The 27,545-nt window shown below is 42.3% G+C and overlaps 1 protein-coding gene across 2 annotated transcripts in view; it reads left to right on the plus strand.

Moving 5' to 3' along the window:
- FGF18 (fibroblast growth factor 18) overlaps positions 1-27,545 on the plus strand; it is a 184,461-nt gene that overhangs the window by 124,172 nt on the left and 32,744 nt on the right. For both annotated transcript variants that reach the window (XM_066589455.1, XM_066589454.1), the window contains exon 5: positions 20,854-20,960. In XM_066589455.1, coding sequence (XP_066445552.1) covers positions 20,854-20,960 — 107 coding nt within the window. The remainder of the gene's footprint in view (positions 1-20,853; positions 20,961-27,545) is intronic.

Genomic DNA, 27,545 nt, shown 5'->3' on the forward strand with positions numbered 1-27,545 from the left:
TCTGAAAGATTACGAGAGCGATATTGGGGTGTCAATCACATCCCGATATCATTCTCGCCAGTGTGCGGGAGCCCTAAAACTGATACATGGCTTTTGGTGAATTTACCTAAGATACCTAGGATTACTTTTCAGAGAGCTACAACTTTAAAGAATATTTTTGCCCCTAGTCATTTAAGAAAGAAACTATCAAACTCTATTAGTTTGTTCCTTTAGGTGTAGTAAATTATGTTGTCTATGTTGTTTTAGTATCTGTCATGAATGCAATGTTTTTTTCTATAGAATTTGCTCTAAAACTTTTAAGATCATTTTTTTCCTGAACTGTAGCTCCGATTTTGTCATTTACCTGATTAAATGCCCATGTAATCTTCAATACATAGGCAGGACTATACAGTCATTAAAGGGGTTGTCCCGCGCCGAAACGGGTTTTTTTTTTTTTCAACAGCCCCCCTGTTCGGCGCGAGACAAACCCGATGCAGGGACCTAAAAAAAAATCCGCACAGCGCTTACCTGAATCCCCGCGCTCCGGTGACTTCTTACTTACCGGTTGAAGATGGCCGCCGGGATCTTCTCCCTCGGTGGACCGCAGCTCATCTGTGCGGTCCATTGCCGATTCCAGCCTCCTGATTGGCTGGAATCGGCACGTGACGGGGCGGAGCTACACGGAGCCGCTCTCCTGCACGAGCGGCCCCATTGAGAAAAGCAGAAGACCGGACTGCGCAAGCGCGTCTAATCTGGAGATTAGACGCCGAAAATTAGACGGCACCATGGAGACGAGGACGCCAGCAACGGAGCGGGTAAGTGAATAACTTCTGTATGGCTCATAATTAATGCACAATGTACATTACAAAGTGCATTAATATGGCCATACAGAAGTGTATAGACCCACTTGCTTTCGCGGGACAACCCCTTTAAGTAATCATCTCAATAAGCATAGGTCTAACATCGTGAATAAGTTTACATTACTTAGTGTATCTCGCTATTTCATGTTTGCTTATCATTCTAAGTACAGTCAGTTAACTATCCCTCTAATAGAGGAAGTGTCCACTAGCTGTCCTAGTAGGCTTCTCCATTGAAAAAAGCGAGAAGCTTACTGGATCTTCAAACTCTGCACACACAACCCTAAGGGCGAGCACCCACTGGCGTTTGCGTTTTCCGCGGGAAAAAAACGCAGCGTTTTCGCCGCGTTTCCCGCGTTTTTTCCGCGCGCTTTTCGCGGCGTTTTTCGCGGCGTTTTCGCGGCGTTTTCGCGGCTTTTCCATTAATTTCAATGGAGAAAAATAAGGACACATATGCAACTGACAGTTCCTATGTTAAAAACGCAAACGCAACGCAAAAAAAACGCCAGTGGACAGGAACACATGTTATCTCTATGCCTGTGCAGGAAAAACGCAAAACGCAAAACGCAAAACGCAGGTAAAAAAACGCCAGTGGGTGCTCGCCCTAATAGTCAGAATGAATGACTGAATAGAGATAGACTGATGGTCTTAATTCCCCCTCCCACCATTTTTTTCCAGTTTTTATTGATATTTACACAGCTTAATGTCTCAAATGTAACTTGAGATGAAAGCATGGAACAAATTAACAGTTTAAGATGAATAAAAGTAATAGATTAACTTTGTTTCTCCAAAATTACTTCTAGATTTTCGGGTCTTCAAAGTTCCACCTCTAGTGGTATAACAGCTTTACACAATCGAGGCATTCTTTCTACAATTGCATTCAGATATTCCTTCCCAACATTGTTGCAGAAGTTCCCACAAATATGCTTCACTTATAGGTTGCTCTTCTTTTCACCTTTCTATCCAGTTCATCCCAAATTAGCTCAATAGGGTTTAAGTCAGGAGACTGTGAATGCCATTCCATTCTTTGAAGCCAACCTGCTTCTTGTTGTCTTTTTAAGTAGTTTTGACATAGCCTAGAAGTATGTTTTGTATCATTGTCTTGCTGTAATATGAACCCCTGACCAACGAGACAGACACTAGAAGGTATTATATGGTATATCAAAATGCTGTGATAGCCCTTTTTGTCCAATGTGCCTGTCACCCTGTGCAGGTTGCCAACTCTAGAACCAGAAAAAGAGCCTCAGACTACTATGCTTCCTCCTTCATGTTCAACAGTTTGCTTCACACACTCAGGCACCATCCTTTCATCTACTCGATATCCAAGAACCCTGAGTGATGTGCCAAAAAGGCAAATGTTGATTAATCAGTCCATAAGACCTTCTTTTGCTCTTCAGTAGTCTACTGGAGGTGCTGCTTAACCGAGGCAAGTCTTCTTTATTTTTCAATCTTAGCTGTGGCTTTCTCGCTGATACTCTAACTATCAAACCTGCAGGTAGAATTCTTCTCTTCACAGTTGCAATGGAAACTCGGTTATTTTTTGCTGCATTAACCCTTTCTAATCCACTGTCTGACATCTGAAGACATTCTGATTGAAGGCTGTGCAGCTCTGATGTCGGAAGACGTCCGGCAGGGTATTCTTACTGTAAATGACTGGCTGCACTGTTGTTGGGGGCCTCTCCAGCATTTCCCAGACCACAGTATTGGCTCTAGCCAGCAGATGGCACTATTGTATAATGGCAGAAAGAGAAAGCCCACTAGGAAGCCCTAAATCCAAAATTGGATTGCAAAGGGTTAAGCTGTACTTGAAGATGTTGTGCTATGAGGCACCAATCATGCACTCTGTTGACTCTCAAAAACTTGTCATCTGAATTTGTAGTGACATTTGGTCTGCCAGACCTCTTCCTGTCAGTTTCCTCCGGTTTCCAAGTACCTTTTGATGGTATAGGAAACTGTACTGACTGCCACCTTGGCTTTCTTGGCAATTTCTCTGTAGGACAGACCTACACTTCTAAGGCTTAAAATTGTCTGTCCTCTCTGGTTACTTGCCTTTTTCTTCCCATTATGATAGCAGTATGCTCCGTCCCGAAGAGCAAAACTGTTCAAACCCTGCCCTGGAGGGTGTTGGAATGCAGTCTGTCCCAACACTGGTTATATAGAATCTGAGGGTTTGAAAGTAATCTACAAAAGTTGAGATATGTGTTGGAATAGTTTGCAGCCAATTTCAAATCATAATTTGCTTTCTGGGCTACAGAGCAGCCGCCTTTAATCTGTTCCCTGAAAAAAGTCCTTTGGTTAAAATCATTATTTCAGGCAATTGTTGTGTTTCCAGCTAAAATCCCATAATATTTTTATGTTTATAACTTACTTTTGAAGCTTTGAACCATTTCATGTTATTTGCTGGACTTGAACTGTGTCGAAAATAACTGGAAAAATTGAGCTGTTCTAATATTTTTTATATACATGCAAATACAAATATCTATACACATATGCATACTGTGGTGACCTGGGGGTAATCGCCTATAGGATCGCGATCTTTGCCTTTCAGCAGGAATAGGCACCACGTGCATAAAGGCTCCAGAGACTTGGATCAGTTTGAACTACTGACTTCCACCAGCTTTTATTTCATATTACATCAAGTCCTTCTGAAACATACAAGACTCAGGGTTCACAACCTGAAGGGTCTCTATCACCATCCCTCACCCAGGGTTTCTAGAGGGAGTCCTCTCCTGTCAGTCCTTGTGATGGGCCCAGATTGATCCGCACCACTACTCAGGCTCCCAGTCCTCATACTGGTGCCGCAGCCTCTCTCTCTGGCTGGCAGCCAGCTTTCCCCTGAGTTTGGCAGGAACTGATCCTTTCATGTAGAATTTTTTAATTCTTATTTTAATTGTTCTTTGATAATGGTCTTTGGAAGTGCTTTCATATGATCTATATTTATCTCCTTTTGTTATCTACAGTATGAATTGTAACTTAGTTTTATTTTTTTAATTTGTGTAACTAGTTTACCGGTGCTATAAAAAGGATGAAAAAACATTTAATACTCAGCTTCCTGAGGAAGCAGAAACACAAAATGTGTGCTGGGGATACAGACGCTTAGAACTATGACCCAAAATGTTTGGATCTGTCAGTAGCACTTTTGTTATTGTTTAGAATCCCACTTTTTATTGCTGAGAACACTAGTACTAGTGCTCTCTTGCATAACTGTGTAAGTCTCTTGGCTGTATTTCCACTTTGATGGCTTTTTGGTACAAAGTCTTCTGAATTGGTGATTTTTGAGGCTGGTTCTAGCTCCTGCTTCATTCTTGCTCAATGGCTCATCATAATCTTGTCATGTCATTGCTGCTGCATTAGGCTGCCAACTTGTGACTGCTTCGAGGATGGTTACCTGGAGATTTTCTACAGCAATGCCCAGATCCTTGTTTAGGGGATAAAGAGTGAATATCAAATAATTCCTTACTCTGCCTCTATTTAGATAGTGTCATACTAGTTGTGGCCATAAGCATCCACATTCTTGTCTTAAGAATTTGCTTAATGTTGAGAACTGATCCCTTCTTGCTGATTTTACTTTTTATCTGCCAATAACATAAACTGTAATGTTTTTTTTAGCAAGATGGTGTAGTTTTCCCTTTTTAATCACCAGCGGGGATAGCCAAGGGCCTGAATCTTCTCATCCATTGATTGTCTGCAGAACCATCCCTTCCCTCCGCCAACTGCCTATTAGAGGAATATCGTTGAAAGAAATCTACAATAACTGGTCAACATTACCACTGAATTGGTAGAAAGAACACTTTGCACACTGGTGGTATGTGCCTGGTCCATACAGAGAGTGTATAGGGCATAAGACAGCCTGTCTTTTATCTATAGAGTAAATATCCCTTGTAATCTTTTTTTTTTTAATCAACAATATTTTATTAGATTTTTTAACATAAAGTAAGAGAACATGTGAATTACATATTGCAAAATTTACCCAGTGCACAAGGTGTACAATACCCAATTTATAGCCTTTAGTATAGACAATCAAGTAAGTCAACATATGGTTCACGTTCCAATATATAGTGGGACCTGGGTATGATGTTGACTGGCTAACTTGTTTGAATCCGAACCTGCACATGTCCAAGTGGGTGGGAGAGTATACCATCACTCGGTATGCATATGTTGGGTTGTGTTGGTCCCATCAAATCTTTGTGCAGATCGGGGGCTAACATGAGCAAAGCTTAAAGGGGTTGTCCCGCGCCGAAACGGGTTTTTTTTTTTTCAATAGCCCCCCCGTTCCGCGCGAGACAAACCCGATGCAGGGGTTAAAAAAAAAACCGAACAGTGCTTACCTGAATCCCCGCGTTCCGGTGACTTCTTACTTACCTTGTGAAGATGGCCGCCGGAATCTTCTCCCTCGGTGGACCGCAGGTCTTCTGTGCGGTCCATTGCTGATTCCAGCCTCCTGATTGGCTGGAATCGGCACGTGACGGGGCGGAGCTACGAGGAGCCGCTCTCCGGCACGAGTGGCCCCATTCAGAAAAGAAGAAGACCGGACTGCGCAAGCGCGTCTAATCGGGCGATTAGACGCTGAAAATTAGACGGCACCATGGAGACGAGGACGCTAGCAACGGAACAGGTAAGTGAATAACTTCTGTATGGCTCATAATTAATGCACGATGTACATTACAAAGTGCATTAATATGGCCATACAGAAGTGTATAACCCCATTTGCTTTCGCGGGACAACCCCTTTAACGTAACAATACTATTGAAGAGAGGAGAAAAAAGGAAAAAGAAAGGAATACGGACCCTAACAATGCGTGTCCACCTGGATAATAACTCAGCTGCATTATTACATCATAATCAATACCTAAATGAGGCTATGCCTAAGGATATATTTTCTTTTGTACCCAATGGATTCATTTTTGAGGCAGGAAGTTTACATGAGTACCCTGAGAAAAGAAGCCACTTTGCCCAGTAGTTTTTAAATTTTCGCAATTGGACAAATCTGTTTGCTGTCAGGTGTTCCAGAAGGATCTCTGTCAATGTTGGGACCTCAGGGGTTTTCCATTTTTTAGCTATGGAAGATCTAGTCGTTGTCAGCACATGTGATATAATAGACAAGTCGGGGGGGGGGTGCAATTTTCTATACCAATGATAAAAGGGCCACACCTGGGTTCTAATTAAGGTTAGAGTGCAAAATTGAACACAATGCTAAGTGTACTTGATCTCATAGTGGTTTAAGAAGTTCACATGATCACCAAATATGTAACAGTGAACCAATTTGTTTCTGACATCTCCAGCAAATATTGGAATGCTGGGTGAAAATTTGGCCAAACGATAAGGAGTCAAGTACCATCTGTACAGCAGCTTTCTGTTGGTTTCGAAATTGTTTATACAGTGGGGAATTTGAAGGTTGAGTTGAAATGCCATTGCCCACTGGTCTGTACTGAAAGATTCTTGAAGGTATTTTTCCCAATTAATTTGGAACTGGAGATTGGATGGGGAGTATTGTGATAATAATGCTGTATAGGCTTTGGAAACCCCTTCAGCCTGATTTCCATAGTTATATAAAAAGATTTCATATTTTGTGAGAAGGCTGTAGTCGAGGAATCTAATGATGAGAGAAAATGTCATAGCTGTAAGTATCTATGAAATTCTTTGTGCGGTAATTGGTGTGTCGCATGTAGTTGTGTGAAGGATTTCATGATTGGTCCTTCATATAAATCCTCAACCTTGGTCCAAAACAGGCACGTCACAGCGGGGAGGAGCCAAAAACTGGGGCGGGGTCGAACACGGCTTGATGCTCGTTCTAGTAACGAGCACCATCGAGTAAGCTAATACTCGAACGAGCATCAAGCTCAGCAGAGTACGTTCGCTCAACTCTATTGGTGATGCCTTTGGCTCGCCATACATCTAGCCTAGATGGATATCTGGTATTAAGAGTTGGATCACCTCTATGGGTATTTTGAATTTTCGAAGGTGGAAGAAAGCCAGGGAGGTAGTAGGATACTTTTTTCCAGTTATACATAGTGGCATATACTGTGGGGGAGATAGATGTGGGGAATTTCTTTGTTAATCTGGAAACCCATAACAGGTTCCAAGATTACGTTCCCTAACATTGTTTCATCTAAGGAATACTGGATGCTTTCTTACATGCTTTACAATGACCTCAAATGACTAGTATTATTCACCTGGATACTACAATCAAGCTGATTGCTTGGTCCACTACATCAGGCCCAATCACGCCCCCATATAATTCTTACAGAGAGGCAACTAGTAAGGCTGAAATATTGTGTCTGATTGAAAACTAGCACTGTTCCAAATAAAATCTTATTTTATTTAAAATTGCATTAAAAACAACCAAAATAAATCAAGAACCATATGTACATAAATCCATATACTGTATAATGTTAGTATGTGGTCTTTAGTCATAGCCTCATGTTACACACATCACAGGAGAGAGATATGGCCACAGACCTCATACCTGTGTTATTCCTATGGACATTGTCAGCAGTTAGAACAACTTGCAACAAAAAAAAACATGCTTAAGGGTGGCTTCACAAGAGCGTGTTTTTGTGTGTGCATACACGCGCACAAAAACACGCTTCTATTAGAACCAATGCATTCCCTATGGTGTGTGCACATGTCCGTGCTTTACAGGTGTGCGCCTGCAAAGATAGGACATGCGTGCACCACAGGGAAAGCACGCATTGTATTCAATGGAGCCGCGGCTGCCAGCGGCTCCATTGCAGACAATGGTCTGCCAGCACCCCTGAATTGTTTTTCAGGGAAGAGCTTTACATATAAGCTCTTCCCTGAAAAACAAGCCCTTCCCTGGAGAACAAGTAAAAGTGGTGTTGAAAATTAAAAAAAAAGAATATTCACCTCCCTTCAGCTGCCGGGACTCAGCGGCATCCTCTCTGCGCTGTCCCCGGCTCTTCAAAGCAGTTCTTTTAGCAGCCGGGGATTTAAAATCCCCGCCTGCTGAAAGAGCTGCTTCTGATTGGCTGAGGCGCTCAGCCAATCACAGGCAGCTCTCAGTTGTCATTCATTCAGCGAGAGCTACCTGTGATTGGCTAAGGTGCTCAGCCAATCACAGACAGCTGCTTTTGATTGTGTGACTAGATGCTGGACAGAAAGTTGAAGCTCACTGCTGCCTTGAGGATAGATTAGAGAGAAGAGAGTTTGATGAGCAAAAATGATTAGGAGTAAATTAAAGTAATCAAGATAAGAATGAATCAGTGCAACAATAATACTTTTTGCTTTTGCCAAATTAAGAAAAGGACATATTCTGTAGATATTTTTGATTTATTATGTATAGGTAGTGTAGAAGTGCAGTACATAGAATGGCCTGCAGAGGCTGCTAGACAGGCATTCTGGCTGCAGAAACCAGAGTGTTAACACCTGGGTGTGGGAGGAAGCAATATAATAGTCTTAGTTCCTGTCACACTTAGGAGAAGAGAGAGCTTAGTAGAGCTAAGGTTGCAGGCCTGAGGTCCAGTGTGAACCAGAGAGAAGTTGAGAGATGCCACGCCAGGGGCTTGGAGCCTGAAGTCCAGTGCGGACCAGTTTGGGACCCTGTGGTTTGTGAAACCCTAACTTATGGACTGTGATATGCTGTGTTTGCTGTGGGAAAAAAACTGGCAGGTACCAGATTTAAAGAAAGTAAAGTCTCCTGGAGCATTTGCCTATACACGTGTGGTGTCCATTTCGTTCCAAGAGGTCGGCGATCCACAAGCGAGAAACCCCCTTGCCACAGAAGATACTGGAGGAGTGCTTGAATATAGGGAGATAACTGAGTCAAATATAACCATAAGGCAGCTGGCATGCTGCCTAGCAGTTATGGTAGTAAAGCATACTGAATTGGAAATATCAGGTTTAGGTAGTTTAGTAGATGGTGGAGACACAAGTTCAGTTTTTGAAAGATTAATTTTCAGATAGAGAACCTGATGCTCTGGAGGCACTGTAGAGATGGTACTCAATGCCAAATCTACTGATAGCTTGTCCAAAAAGGGATGTATAGATAGAAAAAAAGAGGACCGAGGACCAAACCCTAGGGAAAGGAAAAAAGAGAAGTACAGCTGACAAGTGATAAAAGGACAGAGAGGTAGGAAGAAAACCCAGAAGGCAGTATCTTCAAGGCAAATAGAGTGAAGCATACTAAGGAGGGGTTGGTGATCCACAGTGTGAAATGCTGTAGAGAGATCCAGGAGAATAAGTAAAGAGCAGTTTCCGTAAGACTTAGTTCTCAGGAGATCATTTGACACTTTAGTAAGGGCAGGTTCTGTAGAATAAAGAGTATGGAAACCAGATTGACAGTAAGGGGTCAAGGTGACAGTTCACAGAGAGCTAATTGACTAGGTAAGAGTAGATCAAGTTCTCCAGAATTTTGAAGATGAAAGGAAGATTAAAGACACTAGGTTGACCCAATGTTCGTGAAACTACGTGAACATAAAATGTTTCCAAAGTGGTGTTTGTGAACTTCTAAATCTTCTTGGTTAGGTGATTATTTAGAGTGTCACTTTGTCTCTCTCTGTCTGTCTTTCTCTATCTCTGTCTGTCTGTCTTTCTCTCTGTTCCTGTCTTTTTTCTTTGTCTGTCTTTTCTCTCTCTCTGCTCTCTCTGTGTCTGTCTCTCTATCGCTGTTTCTTTCTGTCTCTATCGCTCTCTCTCTCTCTATCGGTCTCTCTCTCTGTCTCTCTATCGCTCTTGGTTGGGCAGTGTATGGTGCAGCGTAGTAGTGTATGCTGCAGTGCTTCGCAACGCTTCACTCATTCCAGCAGGAGCCTGAAGCACAGCAGCGCCGCCCATAGACTTAACAATGTAACTTTCAACCCGCCTGACAGGTCCCTGAATGTATTAAACTCACATTTGATGATTTTACGGCACCGATGAGAATGTGTCATCTAATGGGGTGCAAGAAAAGTACGTGGGCTTATTTATATCAGATGTCGGTAAACAGCAGCACAGACTGGGCCAGGAGATGTTTTTTAGGGGTTTAACCCTTTGCAATCCAATTTTAGATTCAGGGTTTCCTAGGGGGCTTTCTCTTTCTGCCATTATGCAATGGCGCCATCTGCTGGCTAGAGCCAGTACTGTGGTATGAGACATGCTGGAGAGGCCTCCTGACAACAGAGCGGCCAGTAATCTACAGTAAGAATACCCTGCCGGATGTCTTCCGACATCAGAGTTGTACAGCCCTCAATCAGAATGTCTTTATACGTCAGACAGTGGATTGGAAAGGGTTAAATGTTGTAAGGAGGTGATTAGTGACACCTGGGATAGAGACTGGACAATGTGTGAGGGATTATGGTCATTAATGTAGTTAGTAGGTTTAGAAGAAGAGAGGAGCATGGAGACTTCTTCTATTATTGAGTCAAATGCTGAGAGTGAACAAGAGGCAGTTCGGAAGGGAGGGGAATCAAACCTAGATGGAAATTGGGAGGTTATTTCCTGACAGATGTTGTCAATTTAAAGGTTTTTACTGTAAGTGGTAATGAAGACTGGCATATCTTCTGCATTTTTTTTTATTTTTGTGAAAGCAAATCTTGTTTATCCTTGCTGTGAACTATACAGTATGTTTTGCTCTATTCTGAGTCCATCTGGTATAACGCTGCCAACTCCATCTCATGCATGCATTTTCTTCTTGTCTTCAAAGGAGTTCTTTTTGGAACAAGTCCTTTTTATTCATGTTAACTCCCTTACAGATGCTTCCTTTACTGTGTGCTTAAAAAATTGGCAATTGTAATAGCAAAGTGCAAATTGCATGAGTTTATATTAATGTAATCAATAAAATGCCATATAGTTGCCACATTGGCTGATCATATCATGATGACATAGTTGATTTAGTGACCATATCACACCACATACCAAACAAGTGGGTTATCTGTAAAAATATATTGTTCTTCCTAGCTATGAATGAATAGCTAAGGGCAGTGTGTCATTGGCTGAGCGCTCAGCCAATAGCTAAGCAGTAGCTGCTATTGGATGAGCCCTCAGCCAATCTGCACAGCCCTTTCAGGAGGCGGGGATTTTTAAATCCCCGACTGCTGAAAGAGCTTAATAGCAGTGCAGGGGAGCCACCAGGAGGACGCGGCTGAGCGCCGGAGAGGTGAGTAATTTAAAAAAAAAATTTTTTTACACACTTTTTGAAGATTATAAGGGAAGGGCTTATATTTCAAGCCCTTCCCCGATAATCTTACTGCGGGGCTTGGCAGAAACCATTGCCGATCCCATTGAAAGCAATGGGATAGAATGCCGGGGACTTCTGCCACAGCTGTGACAGCTGTGACAACTGTGGCAGAAGTCCCCAGCATTCTGCTTCTCTTTTCGATGGGTCTAGCACTGCTGCCGCTGGCCCCATTGAAAGCACTGGCGATAAGCCGGCGTCATGCCGATATCCCGGTGTGATGCTGACTCTTTTCTCGCACTGCGATGCGAGACTTTAACTTTAGTCTCGCAGCGCAGTGGAGAAAAAGACGCCAGTGGGTGTCCACCCTTACTAGGAGCAGTCAGTAGTGTCCGTAGCATCTAGGTAGGGAAGGGGCACTCTGTGTCACCCGTGAGTCACCCCACAACATAATTGCAGAGTGCTAACGAATTACCTTGTCAGCCGTGGCCTATAAAAATGTCTGTGCTTTCTGTTTCACCCCAAAAAGGGTTAATAGAAGTTAAGTAATTAGTTATATGTATTCCCAAAGTGCTACAGTTAAAGATTACAACTCGTTCCGCGAACAAAGGAAAAAAAAGTCTTAGGGCTTTTATCCACTAGCGTTTTTTTTTCGCTGACATATAGAAAAAAAAACGTAGTGAATTTGCAGAGGAAAAAAAAGGTAGTGGGTAAAAGCCCTTATACAGCAATGAACAGAAAAATAAAAAAAGTTGTTTCTTCTAAGATGCGATGGCACAAAAGCAAAACAGATTACTGCGGTCCTAAAGGCAAAAATCCACACAATGCCGAAGTACCCCATTTCCCTGAAAGTAAGCCCTACCCTAAAAATAGGCCCTACTCAGATTTGCCGACGAGGCTTGAAATATAAGCCCTTCCCTGAAAATAAGCCCCAGTTGCATTACATAAAAAAAGGAATACTTACCTAGCAGGCTCGTCCAGGTCCTCCTGGTGCTGTCAAGAGCTCCGCGGTGCGTCCTGCAGTCCTCGTTTGCCTCATAAATGGGATTCATAAATCCCATCTCCAGGAAGCGATGGCTCTGATTGGTTCCCGAACACTGCTCAGCCCATCAATGCAGCACTCAATGAACCAATGCGATGGCTGTGATTGGTTCATCGAGCGCTGTATTGCTTGTCTGAGCAGCAGATGAAGAACCAATCACAGCCATCGTGTTGTGGCCACTGAATTTATGAATTGGTTAATCAATGCCACGGCTCAGAGTGTTGGAGGCCCGGAGTGTAGCAGGAGGGACCTGGAGCGAGCCTGCTAGGTAAATATAATGAGACATCCCCCCCAAAATAAAACCTAGTGCCTCTTTTGGGGCAAAAATTAATATAAGACAGGGTCTTATTTTTAGGAGAAACATGGTAGTTAATGAACTACCACCTGCCACAATGTGCCTTACTGTCTTACTGAGAATCGGTCCTTTCAATTGATTCATATAATATATGCAACTCCCATGGGGAATGGTGGATAGCACATAGCATAATTTCAATACAGGTATTTACAAATCTGTACCATATTCAAAAGGAGAGGAATATATATAGCATGCGAATTCACATCAATATTGACTGGGCAGCATGGTGGCCCAGCATTGTTACTTTACAGTGTTGGAGGTTCAAATCTGACCAAGGACAATATCTGCATCCAGCCTTCGAGTTTCAGCTTATACATTTTCCATAATGTAATTTAGCCATTAGTGCTCAAAGTACCCAATTTAAAATCCAAATATTCTCTCTTTTAATTTACTGTCCAAGTCTATTGGGGGGATTTGCTGGGATCTCTTCCAGAGCTATAGAAGATAAATGATTAGGATCCAAGATATGTATGGCCCACATACTGGTGTTTTCATAGACACTCCAACATAAACTCCATGGTCCAATATATAATTAATAAACATCTTAATAGGAAACGATTCCTGTATATTAGATGAAAATGATTTCATGTTGGATGATCTTGCACTTAAGACTTTTGGAAACGTTTCATTGAAAGGAACCTGCAACAGATGTAAACATAAGACTTGATTGTACTATGGCCATGGAGAAAACACCCCATTTAGTCGCAACTAGAGATGAGCGAGCAGCAAAATGATCGGGCACTCGTTACTCGAGCAGAGCTTTTTGTAATGCTCGAGAGCTCGTTTTGAGTAAGGAACCCCATTGAAGTCAATGGGAGCCTCGAGCATTTTGAAAACAATGGTCTGCCAGCACCCCTGAATTGTTTTTCATGGAAGGGCTTTACATATGAGCCCTTCCCTGAAAAACAATAATTTTAGTGTAAAAAAATAAAAAAAATAAATAAAAACTTGCCTCTCCGCCGCTGCCATGTCCCGCGGGGATGCAGAACACATCTGCCGCATGCGGCAGATGTTTCCTTCATCCCCGCTAGTAAAAAGAATTCCCTGCTGCAGCTGCTACATCTGTAACAGATGCAGCAAAGGAATTCTTTAATTCCCTACCGCAGATGTCCCACATGACATGACAGTGTCCTGTTCTGCTTGTATGCTGTTTACCTTCTATAGCGAGCCAGGCCCCTAGGTTCCACCGTGGGTCTGTCCCTGTTTGGACGATTTCACCAACTTACAGGCAGGATTCCCTTAGGTTTGAGTGGTCTTGTTAAAGTACTGACTCACGAGACCCTTGTCGTGGGCTCGTGAGCTTAAGTATCTTGGCCAAAATGAGAGCCAATACCTCGTACGTACTTTAGCCATTCTTCCTGCTTATGCATGTGGGTATTTTTGGTAAGTTTTTTGGTGTTGGTCAGTCGCTGTTGGATGTCTGCTCGCAAGTCCTATTTACTATTCAGACCGTTTCAGTGTCTATTTGTGTGCATTTTCCTTCTATCCTGGGCGTGGTGTACATTACGCTCAGGACGAACATGACACTGGTATTTATATGCAGCAGACTTATGGTGATGGGCTGGTGAAAAACTCCACACCATCAAGCTGCTAAATCAACCACAGCCGCAGCAATGTGCTCCTGGAAACCCATAAAACACAGTAATGAAATTGAGAAATTGTAATTTTTCAGATTTTTTTTTCTAACTTAAAGGGTTGTTAAGTAACAAGTTATTTAGCTGTAAATACAAATCAGTATCCAAGTACACAGTTGAACTCCCTCTTTGAATAAATAGTAATGTCTGTGTTGTTCTACAAGGAGCAGATGGCACATCTTTCTTTTGAACAGAGGCGAGGAGTCTTCAAAACGTAAGCACGTAATTCCATCAACTCCTGCTGTACTAAATCCTTAAACTTATCCAAAATCACTGAATGGGCATGTATAGGATGAGATTACAGGTAACATTACAGATCATCATGTTGCTGTGATTCCCTTTGCAGTTGACAAAAATCTTTTTAGATAATATGTTCTTGAAGGAGAATTGGAACAGAAAGTTCCTCGATTCTTGAATACTCAGTTGTATTTACAGCTGAACAAACATTTACTGGATGACCCTGCAATTTATAAAAAAAAACAAGAATTTACAAGGATTTTTCAAGAGGATTTAGGTAAATTAACTCTCCTCCCATAGGAAAAAAAACTAACGAATACCAGCCAAAGCAAAAACTCCTCAAAAAGGAAGATATACCTATCTGTAGACAGCTGTTTCAGAGTTTTTCCTCTCATCAGAACAGAGCATGAGATCCCTTTGATGCAGCTCTTGGTGGCACTGATTATCTTCGAAAAGATCCAGCATTGCATGGAGACTTAATTCAGGTAAGAGCAAGATGTGATTAGAATAGTAGAATTGACAGGTGTTTTGCCAATTAAGAAAGGCACACAAAGCCTGGTTTGTGACCTATCTGTCGAATCAGAAAAGTAGAATGTCATTGCCAAGACAGCAAATGTTAGAGAAAAGAAATCTGCATTTTTATCCTATATGTGCCCGCCTCTTTATACTGATAGGTTGTGAGATAATAGATATCACAACACCATAATAATACAGTGCTGTAAGTCATCACTGTGTCTGGAGTATTGCTGCGAAAAGCACCAAATGTCTGTCATGACTAACTCATGAAGAATACGTGTATGTAAAGAGTCTGTCACATGAAATTCAAGAAAAATAATCCTCCACCCATGTATATAAGTTTTCATTTAAAGCGCACCTGTCTCATTGAAAATGCAGTCCAATCTGCCGACAGAATGTTATAGAACAGGATTCAATGAACAGATTGATATATAGTAGAAAAGTTGTAGTACAACATTTTTTATTTAAAGGGGTTGTCCCGCGAAAGCAAGTGGGGGTATACACTTCTGTATGGCCATATTAATGCACTTTGTAATGTACATCGTGCATTAAATATGAGCCATACAGAAGTTATTCACTTACCTGTTCTGTTGCTAGCGTCCTCGTCTCCATGGTGCCGTCTAATTTCAGCGTCTAATCGCCCGATTAGACGCGCTTGCGCAGTCCGGTCTTCTCCCTTCCGAATGGGGCCGCTCGTGCCGGAGAGCTGCTCCTTGTAGCTCCGCCCCGTCACGTGTGCCGATTCCAGCCAATCAGGAGGCTGGAATCGGCAATGGAGCGCACAGAGCCCACGGTGCACCATGGGAGAAGACCCGCGGTGCATCGTGGGTGAAGATCCGGCGGCCATCTTACTAAGGTAAGTAAGAAGTCGCGGGAGCGCGGGGATTCGGGTAAGTACTGGACGTTTTTTTTTTTTTACCCCTGCATCGGGTTTGTCTCGCGCCGAACAGGGGGGCTATTGAAAAAAAAAAAACCCCGTTTCAGCGCGGGACAACCCCTTTAAACCTCTGCTCATCCTGGACTTAGTAGGCATCTGGACAGTTCTAGACAGTGAGTGACAGCTATCTCTGCATGCCCACTCATACAGAGATACTTTACAGTCACTAGGTAGAACCACCCAAGGAACTGCTAAGCCCAATAGATTTGTAGGTTTAACTGAGTAAAGTACAAGTGACAGTGGCAAGAAAAAGTAAGAGAGCCCTTTGAAATTATCTGGGTTTCTGCATTGATTGCTAAAATAATGCAATCTGACTGTTATACAAGTCACAATTATAGGAAAGAGAATCTAACTAAATATCCATGGTGCACGGAATGAAAGTGAGTGAACCCTTGAATTCAATAACCCATAGATCCCTCACTAGCAGTAATCACCTCCACAAAGATTTGTATTTCTTCCTGCCAATATGTTTCAGATCATAAATATTTCTGGGATGTATTGATTGCACAACCCTCTTCAGGTCATGCCACAGCATCTTGATAGAGTTAAAGTGAGGACTCTGACTTGGCCACTTCAAAATATAAATCATCTTTTTCAACCGTTTTTAGTAGATTTCCTCATGTGCTTTGGGTCATTTATTTTGTTGCTGGGTCGTCCCTGAAGATTCGGGGGGGGGGGGGGGTTGCGGAGGGGATCGGGATGGAGAGAGAGAGATCTCTCCCACTCTCCACCCCGCTCCCCTCCGCCGCCCCGCACCGCCTCCCACAGCTCCCCCGAATCTTCAGGGACGAGCCAGCAGGTACTCGAAAAAGGCGATGCTCTCTGGAGTAAATCGCCTTAACGAGTATGCTCGCTCATCTCTACAGGGCATCCATGCAGCAAAGCAGTCTGAAACCATTATATTCCCTACACCATGCTTCACAGTTGGGATAAGGTTTTGGTGTCAGTGCACAGTATTCTTCCTCCAAAAATAGCATTATATATTTTTGCTGAAAAGTTCCACTTTTGTCTCATCTGTCCATAGAACATTTCCCCAAAAGCATTGTGGAACAACCTTAAGTCAGGCCACAATATTTTGTTTGGACCTCAAGGCTTCCTTCGTGGTGTCCTTCCATGAAATCCATTCTTGTTCAGTATTTTTCTAATTCTAAACACATGCAGAGAGTTCTTGCAGTTTGCAGAGTCATTGTAGGTCATTTGCTATTACCCCTGGGTCCATCCTCACCTCTTTCAGAATTGCCCATTTTGCTTTTTGAGTATTTAATCTCAACAGAATGCTCACTTCTAGGGAGAATAGCAGCAGTCCTAAATTTTCTCCATTTGTAGATAATTTGTCTAACCAAGGATTGATCTGCACTCAGGTCTTTAGCAATGCCTTTGTAGCCTTTTCCAACTTCACTTGTCTATGCTGCATGTCTTCTGAGGTCTTCTGAAAGTTATTTACATCAAGGCATTGTTCACACTAACCAGCCTTTTTTTTTATTTAGAAAAACAGATTGTCAGTAGCCAGGCTTTGTGTGCCTTTATTTAATGGCCAAAGCACCTTTGAAACCCACACTTGCAATCTAATCTCCTTAATTGACACTTTTGTCAATTAGCTCTTTGAGAGGTCATTAGCGCAAAGTTTCACTTACTTTTTTGCCCTCTACTCTGGATGTTTACTCAACATGCTCAATAAAAGATGTGAATGGTACAACTGTTTGTATGTTATTAGTTGAGTTGGATTGTGTTTGCCTATATTTGTGACTATATACTGAATTGTTAGCCAATGATGAAGCATTTCAAGCATGCTTACAATGCTGGTGGTTGGACCGTGAGTTGACATACAGAGCTCGTACATAGCTGAAGACCACACATAATCTGAAGTTTGGTTAGATTTCTTCATTTCTCAAAAACACTAAGGCAAATCAGACAAGTTTAAACGTCTTCTGTTACTGGATGCTTTTCAGATCATCTATAGAAATGATTTATGGATTGTTGCATTACAATACAGAATTTAAGTACAAGTATCACAAACATAATAATATTATATCAACTGTTCATATGTGTGGAATTAGAGGTGCAAAATGCCGTGCACCTAAGAAAGATAGAACATGCACCATCTTGGGTGTGCGAGGGCGGGAGTTTCCATTGACTCCTATGGGAGCTTCTGGCCAGAAGCACCTTTTCAATGTCCCACTGTAAGCAGCAAGGTATTCCTCCTGCCTCCCTGCTGGGAAATTCCCCAGCAGCAGGGGGCAGTAGGGGACTCCCCCTACATCACTCCAAAAGGGATTTCCCTATTGCGGGGAGGGAGGGGGTGGGGTTACACACATTCCCCCAAGAGTGTGGGTGGGCAGCTAGATGAATTGCCCTCTAGCCCTGTCCCTCTATCCCCACCTCCTATGGTTTTCTATAGGGATTCTTTGTGAGAATCCCTCTTGCCCCGCCCACTCACTCTCCGCTATGAAGATATCCCTCAGGATTTCCCCATAGCAGGAAGATTTAGCGGAGCTATGGGTGATCTCCCCAGAGCAGGAAGAGTGAACTGACCTATGGGGGATTTCCCCATAGCAAGGGACAGAGAGCAGAGCAATGGGGGATTAACCCTTCACCCTGCTTCATCTCTGCATGCTATCGGGAACCCCCCTAGCTTCGCTCACTCACCCTGCTTTGTGGAAATCCAGAAGCCCTGCAGGGCTTCTTCTCTCTTCTCCTGGAGTAGCTCAACTGAATGGGCAATGTTTCATGCGATTCACATGTGAAACATTGTCCCTTCACACGTTTTCAGCACATGCGAGCGGCGCATTTTTTTTATAACACCCAATAATCCACCTAGTATGCTCAAAAACAAAAGTAAGACAATGACCATTGATTAGACATGCTGATAAGCAGCATAGAGTGCAATATGTAAACCCTAAAGAACGAAAAAATCATCAAAAGAATAAAGTGTATATATAAGCTACATGCTAAAAAACAGGCAATTATTGAGTATGTGATACTGTGAATAGGATAATAAAGAGTGTGAACCGATATTAAATAGACATTAAATAATCCAAATAGGACAGTAAATTGCTCCTCAAATTACATAAATAAGATTTGTAAATAAATAAATGGCAATATATAATCTGATGAGAATAACATTTTTTCACTGATTATATGTTTATTAGTTGTGCAGCCATTTAATTAGTTTTGACACGTCACCTGACTAGTTATATATTATGGTGTTTTCGTGTCCAACTGTTTTCTTTGTAGGCCTTATTTTTGTTCAGAAAGGGTACCGTATTTCCCCGAAAATAAGACAGTGTCTTATATTAATTTTTGTTCAAAAAGGTTTAACTTTTTTACATGTATAGCTGCCTGGACACCATTTAAATTGACTTTTTTAATTAACTATTAGCAGGGCTTAATTTTGGAGTAGGGCTTATATTTCAAGCATCCTCAAAAAGCCTGAAAAATCATTTTGCATCCTCAAAAATTCTAGAAAATCATGCTATGTCTTATTTTCAGGGTATGTCTTATTTTCAGGGAAACGGGGTATGTAGATATTTAATTAACGTATGGTTGTCATATTTGCTTCTGGTCTAGTGGACACAATGTTATCTGATAACTGTACAGTATTTTTTGTTTGGGAGGGGGCACAACATATGCCTTGGTGCTTGCACCCCTCATCTTTTAAGGGCTTTTTCACATGGGTCCATAACGGGACTAAATCACGCCCATCTATTTAAGCCCTTAGCAATGACCAGAACTTTTTTCTATTTTTCCTTCAATGTAGCCATATTGGATTTTGCAAGTCAAGTTGTATTTTTCAATGCCACTATTTTAAGATAAAAACAATTCTGCTGTTTTATTTTTTAACACTGCTAGAAATATGTTCAACGTATTCTGTGCGTTACTACAAATATGGAGATAGCAGATAGATTATATTCTTTGCATACTCTGGAAAAAAATCACTGTTGTTATAGGATAAATACAGCACCAGAACCAAGCTCATTCCACAAATATAGCGCAAGAACCGATCTCCTAACATAAATACAGAACCAAGCCCAAAACATAATTACAGTATCAGAACTAACCTCAATACATACTCCAAATCAGGTTAACCCACCGTCACATACATAAAAACTACACCTCAAAGTCTGCCCTTTAAAATGGTAAAACTATGCTGAGGGTTATTGTTTCAAAGATCAGAAATCTATCACCCATAATGATACTGTAAACCATATGAGTGGCTGTAGTGCTGCCACAGAGGCAGTCAGTGGCAGGATAAACATTGGCACACACTAACTCTTACGTGACACTTTCTCTGATTGGAATTGTTCTTTTCCTTTTTCTTCTCCATGGTGCCCAGACCACCACTAAGTTTTCTCACTTTTTGCACATCCACTCCTAAAGCCGGCCATACACATTGAACAATGATTGGCCGCAATGTGGGAATGTTTGGGAGAAAGATCCCACCAGCAACATTGATGCCCAAAATGGACAACCAAAGATTCGGTTCTTAAAAAAAACTGATTCCATAGGGCTTTGCACAAATTAGTAAATGAGCGACCGGATTTGGCCTATCATATTCATACAAATGTAGTTTTGGTTAACATTGTCGAAATTTTCCAACCTGGATGATCACATTTTCGGCTGACAGAAGTCTGCCATTGGCCATTGTGAAGGGTCATTTGTGGTAATTTTTCAAACGATGGTCACCTGAAATAGCAACAGTTGACAATTTCAGGGAAGTTTTGTCTTATTTAGACGATCGTATATCGGCTCGGTTTTCACGCCGAGCCGATATACGGTGTCCTTGTCTGCGGGGGGGGGGGGGGGGGATTAACAGGGCTTCTGTATGATCTTGATGTTCTTGATTTTTCATTCTCCGTTAACGAAGGGAGAAGGGGGGGTGTTTTAGGGAGGGGGTTTCTGAGTGTGTATTGTCTTTTTTAACAAACTGTACTAAGCTGTAAACTTGAAAACTTTTAAGAACTTGTGTAAAGAAAAAGTTAAAGTGCGTTATTTAAACAATACTGGATCCAAAAACGTCTTCATGACCTATATATATATATATATATATATATATATATTTCACTAACAGTTTTGGTTAAAACTTTTGCTCAGTGTCATACACATTACGTTCTGTTTTGTCTTTTGATGACACAACATGCGCGATAATATTGCAGGTTAGTAAATCAATATTCTTCTTTCTTTCCAAGCCCAGCTGCTAGTGGAAACTGACACTTTTGGAAGTCAAGTCCGGATAAAAGGAAAAGAAACGGATTTTTACCTTTGTATGAATAAAAAAGGCAAGCTTGTCGGAAAGGTAAGTCTTGTACTCCATTACAGCTTCCCTTAAAGTTACAAAATATTAATTGCAACATATTCCCAACTGTATCAGCAATATCAGGTCTTCAGATACATAATTCTCATATTTGTTAGCTTCTGAGCCTAAGCACAGTGATAAAAAAGAACTAAAAATACTGAAGGGAAAGCAGGTGGAAACTCAAACACTTTTAGACTAAGATTATGGTGTAAAGAAGTTTCGCAAACTTTTGCATCTTTTCTGCTTTTGTAAAAAAAAAAAATGGGCCAGTCACAGCTAATCACATTCACTATCATTTATGTCAGAAACTGCGGGAAATTGTAGTGCAAGTCTACAGCAGATCTTACCTGCCATATCAGCTGCGGGCCCAACATGCATCAAATGGAATAAGAGACTTGTGCCTCTTATTACATTTGGCACATCTTAGGCCCAAAGTCCACAGGCAGGTTTGAATTGCAGGAATCTGCGTAGAGGATCCGCAAATCAAGCCGCCCATAGGGAAACATGGGCATCCGCAAATGAAATAAAGTATGTGGATGTGATTTGCGGACCTTCAGGTCCGGAAAAAAAATCGCAGCATGCTCTATTTTATTGTGCATAACGCACGGACGGCTTCCATTGAAGTCAATGGAAGCCATCCTATTTGCGGCCTGTCCGCAATTAAATTGCAGACGGGATGCGGATTCTGCGGGTAAGTAGGAGTTTACAAAAAACCACTCCACTGGCGCACCGGTCGGCGCTTCAACACCCATCTACAGTGAAGAAAATGAAGACCAGGACGGGTAAGTAGAAGACCTGCAGTGTCCTTGGCCGCGGGCAGGGTCGGATTCTGCTCCCACATGCGGTATCTGATCCGCCCGTGACTCTGCCCTCTTTTATCTAAGACCAGTGTGTAAAACATCAGTCTTAGATAATTGTGCACCACAGTTTGTAAATTATGCCATATATTTGAATCTCCAGCCAAAATTAAAAACTTGGCAGTGTCACTGAATCCTGTTTGCGCTGCAACTGTGGGTAGTCTTTATTTCGTAAGCTCCACCATTGTCCTTCAGACATCTACTGCTGTCAGATCTCGACAAAAATGCTTTCCTGTCAGCCAATTTAGCTTCCATCTCTGATAGCCATGCTGAGAGTCTACAACCTTCTGTCCTCTTCTTCTAGCTCTGTCTAAGCAACTAATCAATGTGAGGTTCCCCTCTTCCACCCCTTACATTGTGCACATATGGGCAATTCGATTTTTGCCTTGAGTTTAGGATTAGAGTTGAGCGAACGTACTCTGCCGAGCTTGATGCTCGTTCGAGTATTAGCGTACTCGATGGTGCTTGTCACTCGAACGAGCATCACGCTGTATTCGACCCCGCCCTAGTTTTTGGCTCCTCCCCACTGTGACGTCATTGGCAAATTTTGGGGTCTGAAAGAGAGAGAGAGAGAGAAAGAGAGAGACGAACCAAGAAAAAAAAACAAAAAGCTCGGCACCTGGCATCCCACATACAAAAATGCTCGAGTCTCCCATTGTAGTTAATGGGGTTCGTTACTCAAGTAGAGCTCTCGAATTTTACGACGCGGCCGGCCTCTTTGACTCAGAGCTCAAACTTTAAAGTGTGTTTATTATGAAATTGATAACACATACACAGAGGCAAAGGGCATACCTACCTCGGGTTCATGCTGCCGGGTTCAGGTAGCATGTACCCTGTGACAGGTTAATCCTGAGACTCACATTCTGGCTAGAAAAGCTTATAATGAGCTAAAAACTAGTGCTTGGCATCGAATACCAGGGCAGCGGACCCTTGGAAATAAATAAGACAATTATTTTTCTCGCTCTGACATTCTTCACAAGCAGCGAAGGGTTCCTCATTCCAGGTTGCTAACCTGTGCAAGGCGAACTACCTTCTTTCAGCAAGGGATTGCTTTCGGTGTGCAATTAACCCCTTAAGCCTATTTTGGGCTTAAAGGGGTTCTGACATGAAAAAAAAAAATTTGTACTCACCTTGCCTGGCCTGGCCCGATCGCCAGGCATGTCCCCTCCAGCCGGCATCTTCTTCTGTGCCTTTAAAGCAGAGCAGGAGCGGTCAAAAAGACCGCTTCCTGCTCTGGTCCGTCCGTCAGGCACTTCCGAGGTCAACGGACGGACCGCCACAGCAAGCACGTCACAAGCAGTGCTTGCTGTGGGCGGCCCGTCCGTCCTGGCTGAACTCCGGAGTGCTGAGCATGCGCAGTGGAGACGCGGCCCGTCCTGACTCCTGTCAGAGGGCACCTCTCCACTGCGCATGCGCGCGATCCCGGAGCGGCGCGGCTGCTGGAGGAAGAAGACTGCCTGCCGGGAGGCATACTAGCACTTTCTGCTTAGGTTAAGCAGCGCTGCTGATTAGAGCCACCTGATTGGCTCTTCGGCACCACGTGACTGCACAGCGTGCACCAATCAGGTGGCTCTAGTCAGGCTGCTTAACCTAAGCAGAAAGTGCTAATATGCTGCCGGGAGATGACCCCCCGATGTCAACAACAACAGGAGAACAGGTAAGTATAAGATTTTTATGCTTTAGCAGCCATTAACCCATGGGTTCCCTGGGTCCATTAGGCAGACCAGGGAACAATGGCTGCTAAAGCATAAAAAAATTATTTGTGTCAGAACCCCTTTAAGGACGCAATGATTTTTGGCGGATTTTCTTCTCCATTTGTCAAAAGTCATAACTTTTTTATTTTTCCGTCGACGCGGCCGTATAAGGGCTTGTTTTTTGCGTGGCGAACTGTAGTTTTTATCGATGCCACTTTTGGGTTCATAGACTATATTGTAAAACTTTTATTATTTTTTTTATGATAACAGGGAGAGAAAACGCATCAATTCTGCCATAGATTTTTTTTTTCTTACAGCGTTAATCATGCAGCATAAATGAGACACTACATTTTTTCTGCGGGTCGGTACGGTAACAACGATACCGAAATTCTTACATTTTTTTTTGTTTTTTCCACTTTTATGCAATAAAAACTCTTTTTTTTGGAAATCCTTTTTTGTTTTCTAAATTGCTGCATTCAAAGTCCTGTAACTTTTTAATTTTTTATGTATGGAGCTCTACGAGGGCTTATTATTTGCGAGACGACCTGTAGTTTTTATTGGTACCATTTTGGGGTACATACAGCTTTTTTGATCACTTTTATCGCGTTTTTAGGTAGGGAAAATGCTAAAAAAAATTTAAGCTTTTTTTTTACGCTTTTTTCCGTGCACACTCAAAAGCATGTGCAGCTTATTGTACACATCGTAATGGACGTGACAATACCAAATATGTGGGGTTTTAATTTTTTTTAACCTTTTTTAGGCTAATATGAGTAAAAGCATTAAAAAAGGGTTTTTTTTACTTTTTCTTTAAATTCATTTTTTGAAGCTTTTTTTTTTACACAACTTATGTCCCCCTGGGGGACTTTGACCACAGTACTGCCTTATCGCTTATACAGCGACAATAGGCATTGGCAATACAGGACGCGATAACAGACACAGAGGGAGCGCACTCGCTCTGTGAACTCTTTCCCTGCCGCGATCTACTTAGATCGCGGCAGGGAAGGGGTTAACAGCAATTGCCCTTAGCGAGTATGCTCGCTTATCTCTAGTGGGCACTATTACAGTGTTGATGCTACTAAGGTGGCACTCTTTCTGTGAGGGACATTTTGTACCATCTGTAGCACTATGTGTTGGAAACTATTAATTTTAGGGTAACTGTAGTTATGACACCATCATTTCTGAAGTACAGTATTTGGGGGGCAGTTTACTACAAAGTAGGTTCAGTAATGTCAGCACCCGGGGCAGCAGTAGACACAGTAATGGGGAAGTAGTAGGACAGTACTGTTAAAGGGTGACAGAATGGGAAGTTTGTGTAGAGGGTGGGAAATAAATGTGGAAGGTGCTGGAAAAGCAAGGAGCTATAGGTGATCAGGAGAAGTCATCATGGTGGTTTGAGTTGGATGGAGAAAACTAGGTAAAATAAACAACTTGAATCAGAGAATATGTCACCTGTGGGTCACAGGATTTAACTGTTTGCATCATTAATTAACATGCCTTCCAGCATGCCACACTATTAACATAGAGTGCCCCAGCACGCTAATCTATTTGAGTAGCATGGCCATTCACATAAAAAGCTTGGTAAGCAAAAAGTATTAGTCAAGCATCGCCAATAGCATGGTCATGTTAATGAATAACATCTGTATATGGTCTGCAGACTGTGTAGGACTGGTAGATACCACTGGTCCTTGTATAGTGCTAACATTGGTCTTTGTATATTGGTATTTTTTTCTTCACAGTATGGTGGTATTATTCACACTGGTGGTTATGTGGTCATTGTTTAGCCCTTGTATTGGTGTAGTTATAGGGGTGGCAAAGGTCACAGTTGCAATATGGCCTTACAACTAGAGGTAACTGCAGGGCCCTCCTCACAATACTAGAGATCTGTCAAGAGCAAACTTAGACTGGTCCCCTGGGGACCCCCAGTGTGCCCCAAGTGAAAACAGCAGTAAGTTTAATTTGCTCCCAAAAAACTGGCATACACTATTTTGCACCAAATTCGACAAGGAGACATTGTGTAGCGTAAAAGTGCGACAAGATGCACCAACATTTTGACACAATGCATCAATAGGTGCTGTAAAGTTAGACAAAGGTGTCTTATCATACCGCAGGAGCCACTTTGATAAATGTGGCCCCTTTTCAGATTGTCTTCTGTTTTTAGAGCTCCTTCCCACGGACGGATTTCCGCTGCGTTGCCCGCAGCTATTAGGTTCTATTGAACCTAATAGCACAATGCTTACGGTGCAGGATTCCACCGCGGAATTCCGCACCGTAAAATCTCCCGTCCTCACCCGCGGCATGCTCTATTTGCCCCGGGTGTACGCGCGGACGGCTTCCATTGCAGTCAATGGAAGCCGTCCGTCACGCTATCTTCCGCTGTAGCACAGCGGAAGATAGCGTGAAACCGCTTCCCCGCCTACCGGCAGCCGCATCATATGACGCGGCTGGCGCGTCATGTGACGCTGTGGGTGTGTCATATGACGCGCTCTATTGCGAAGCGTCATGTGGGACGTAGGACTCCGGATCCGGAGGTAAGTATTGGGGTCTCTGGGGGGGGGGGGGCGCCGTGTGAAGTCAGCCTTAATGTGTAAATCTGACCCATTATGTGTGTTTTATAGGTAAATGTGATATTGATAAACAGGATTCTTTTAAATACAGAAAACTTAAAATCTGCATTTTATTTTTGATGCAAAACCTGTAACAGGACCCCAAAATATAATGCTTTACTCATAGTACTGGGCTCCCTGTATGGAGAAGAGAGGCCTTATGGGCCCCCTAAGGCTCCTGGGCCCGGGTGCAACCGCATCCCCTGCACCCTCTATAGTTACGCCCCTGCATATAGTCATTCTTCTGTGGAAACTTTAAATATAAATGCTTTTGAATTTACCATCTTATGGGAATTAAGAAATATCTATTTTTCTCTTTTTTCATGTCTCGGATTTATCTGGCTGCCTCCCAGATTACATTTCTGTCTGCGTGTTCGCTTCTCAGCCACATGTTTTCTTCTACTCATTGTAATGTAGTACCATACACGGGATAAATGTAACAAGTAATACAAAAGCTGACTGTTACATATATACGTATACAATATACAAAAATCTGAAGAACTGTGTATATATATATATATATATATATATATATATATATATATATATATATATATATATATATACACAGTGTATTGTTCTCAGTATTAGAATGCAATGTCTTTCTGCCTGTCTTTTCATTTCTAACTTGAGAACTGCTGGTTTAACCCTTTGCAAACCAATTTTAGATTCAGAGTTTCCTAGGGGGCTTTCTCTTTCTGCCATTATACATTGGCGCCATCTGCTGGCCAGAGCCAGTACTGCAGTATGTGATATACCAATAGAGGCCCCTGACAACAAAGCGGCCAGCAATATATAGTAAGAATACCCTGCTGGACGTCTTCCAACATCGGAGCTGTACAGCCTTCAATCAGAATGTAGGAAGACGTCAGACAGTGGATGGAAAGGGTTAACTTACACGCGGTTTTGTTTATCATGTAGCTACATTATTGGGTCATACTATATCAGGTAAAGAAAGAAGGACCAAACAAAAGCGCTCAGGGGAAAAAATGGATAATAGACAACTTGGTATAAAAAAAGGAAAAATCTACTTACTCCATGAGGGGCCGTGAATTCATTCCAACAGTCTTTCCTATCCAGGTACGCCTTTTAGGCAATCCCAATGTAGATGCCGGATCTGTTGCAAGATCTTCAAACAGTTATAATGACCGTATTCCTTTACTCAGATTCCATCAATGGATGACCGATACAACCGATACAACATAAGTAGCAGACATTCATATACAGAGAGTAAAACAAAACTCACCTATCACCGATCCTGAACATCACTTGGTTTCCATGTGGCAAAGCAGTCAGCTCCAGCATGCCGGAAACACTGTGCATTCCAGTGTTCAAACAGATGTATATTGGAAGAGCTGTGCAGTCCACAGCTAACTGTAGGTTGCTGGTTATGTTTCTTGTGTCTCATACTGCAATGCCTTATCCACATAT

The sequence above is a fragment of the Eleutherodactylus coqui genome, chromosome 2, assembly GCF_035609145.1.
Source record: "Eleutherodactylus coqui strain aEleCoq1 chromosome 2, aEleCoq1.hap1, whole genome shotgun sequence".
NCBI lineage: Eukaryota > Metazoa > Chordata > Amphibia > Anura > Eleutherodactylidae > Eleutherodactylus > Eleutherodactylus coqui.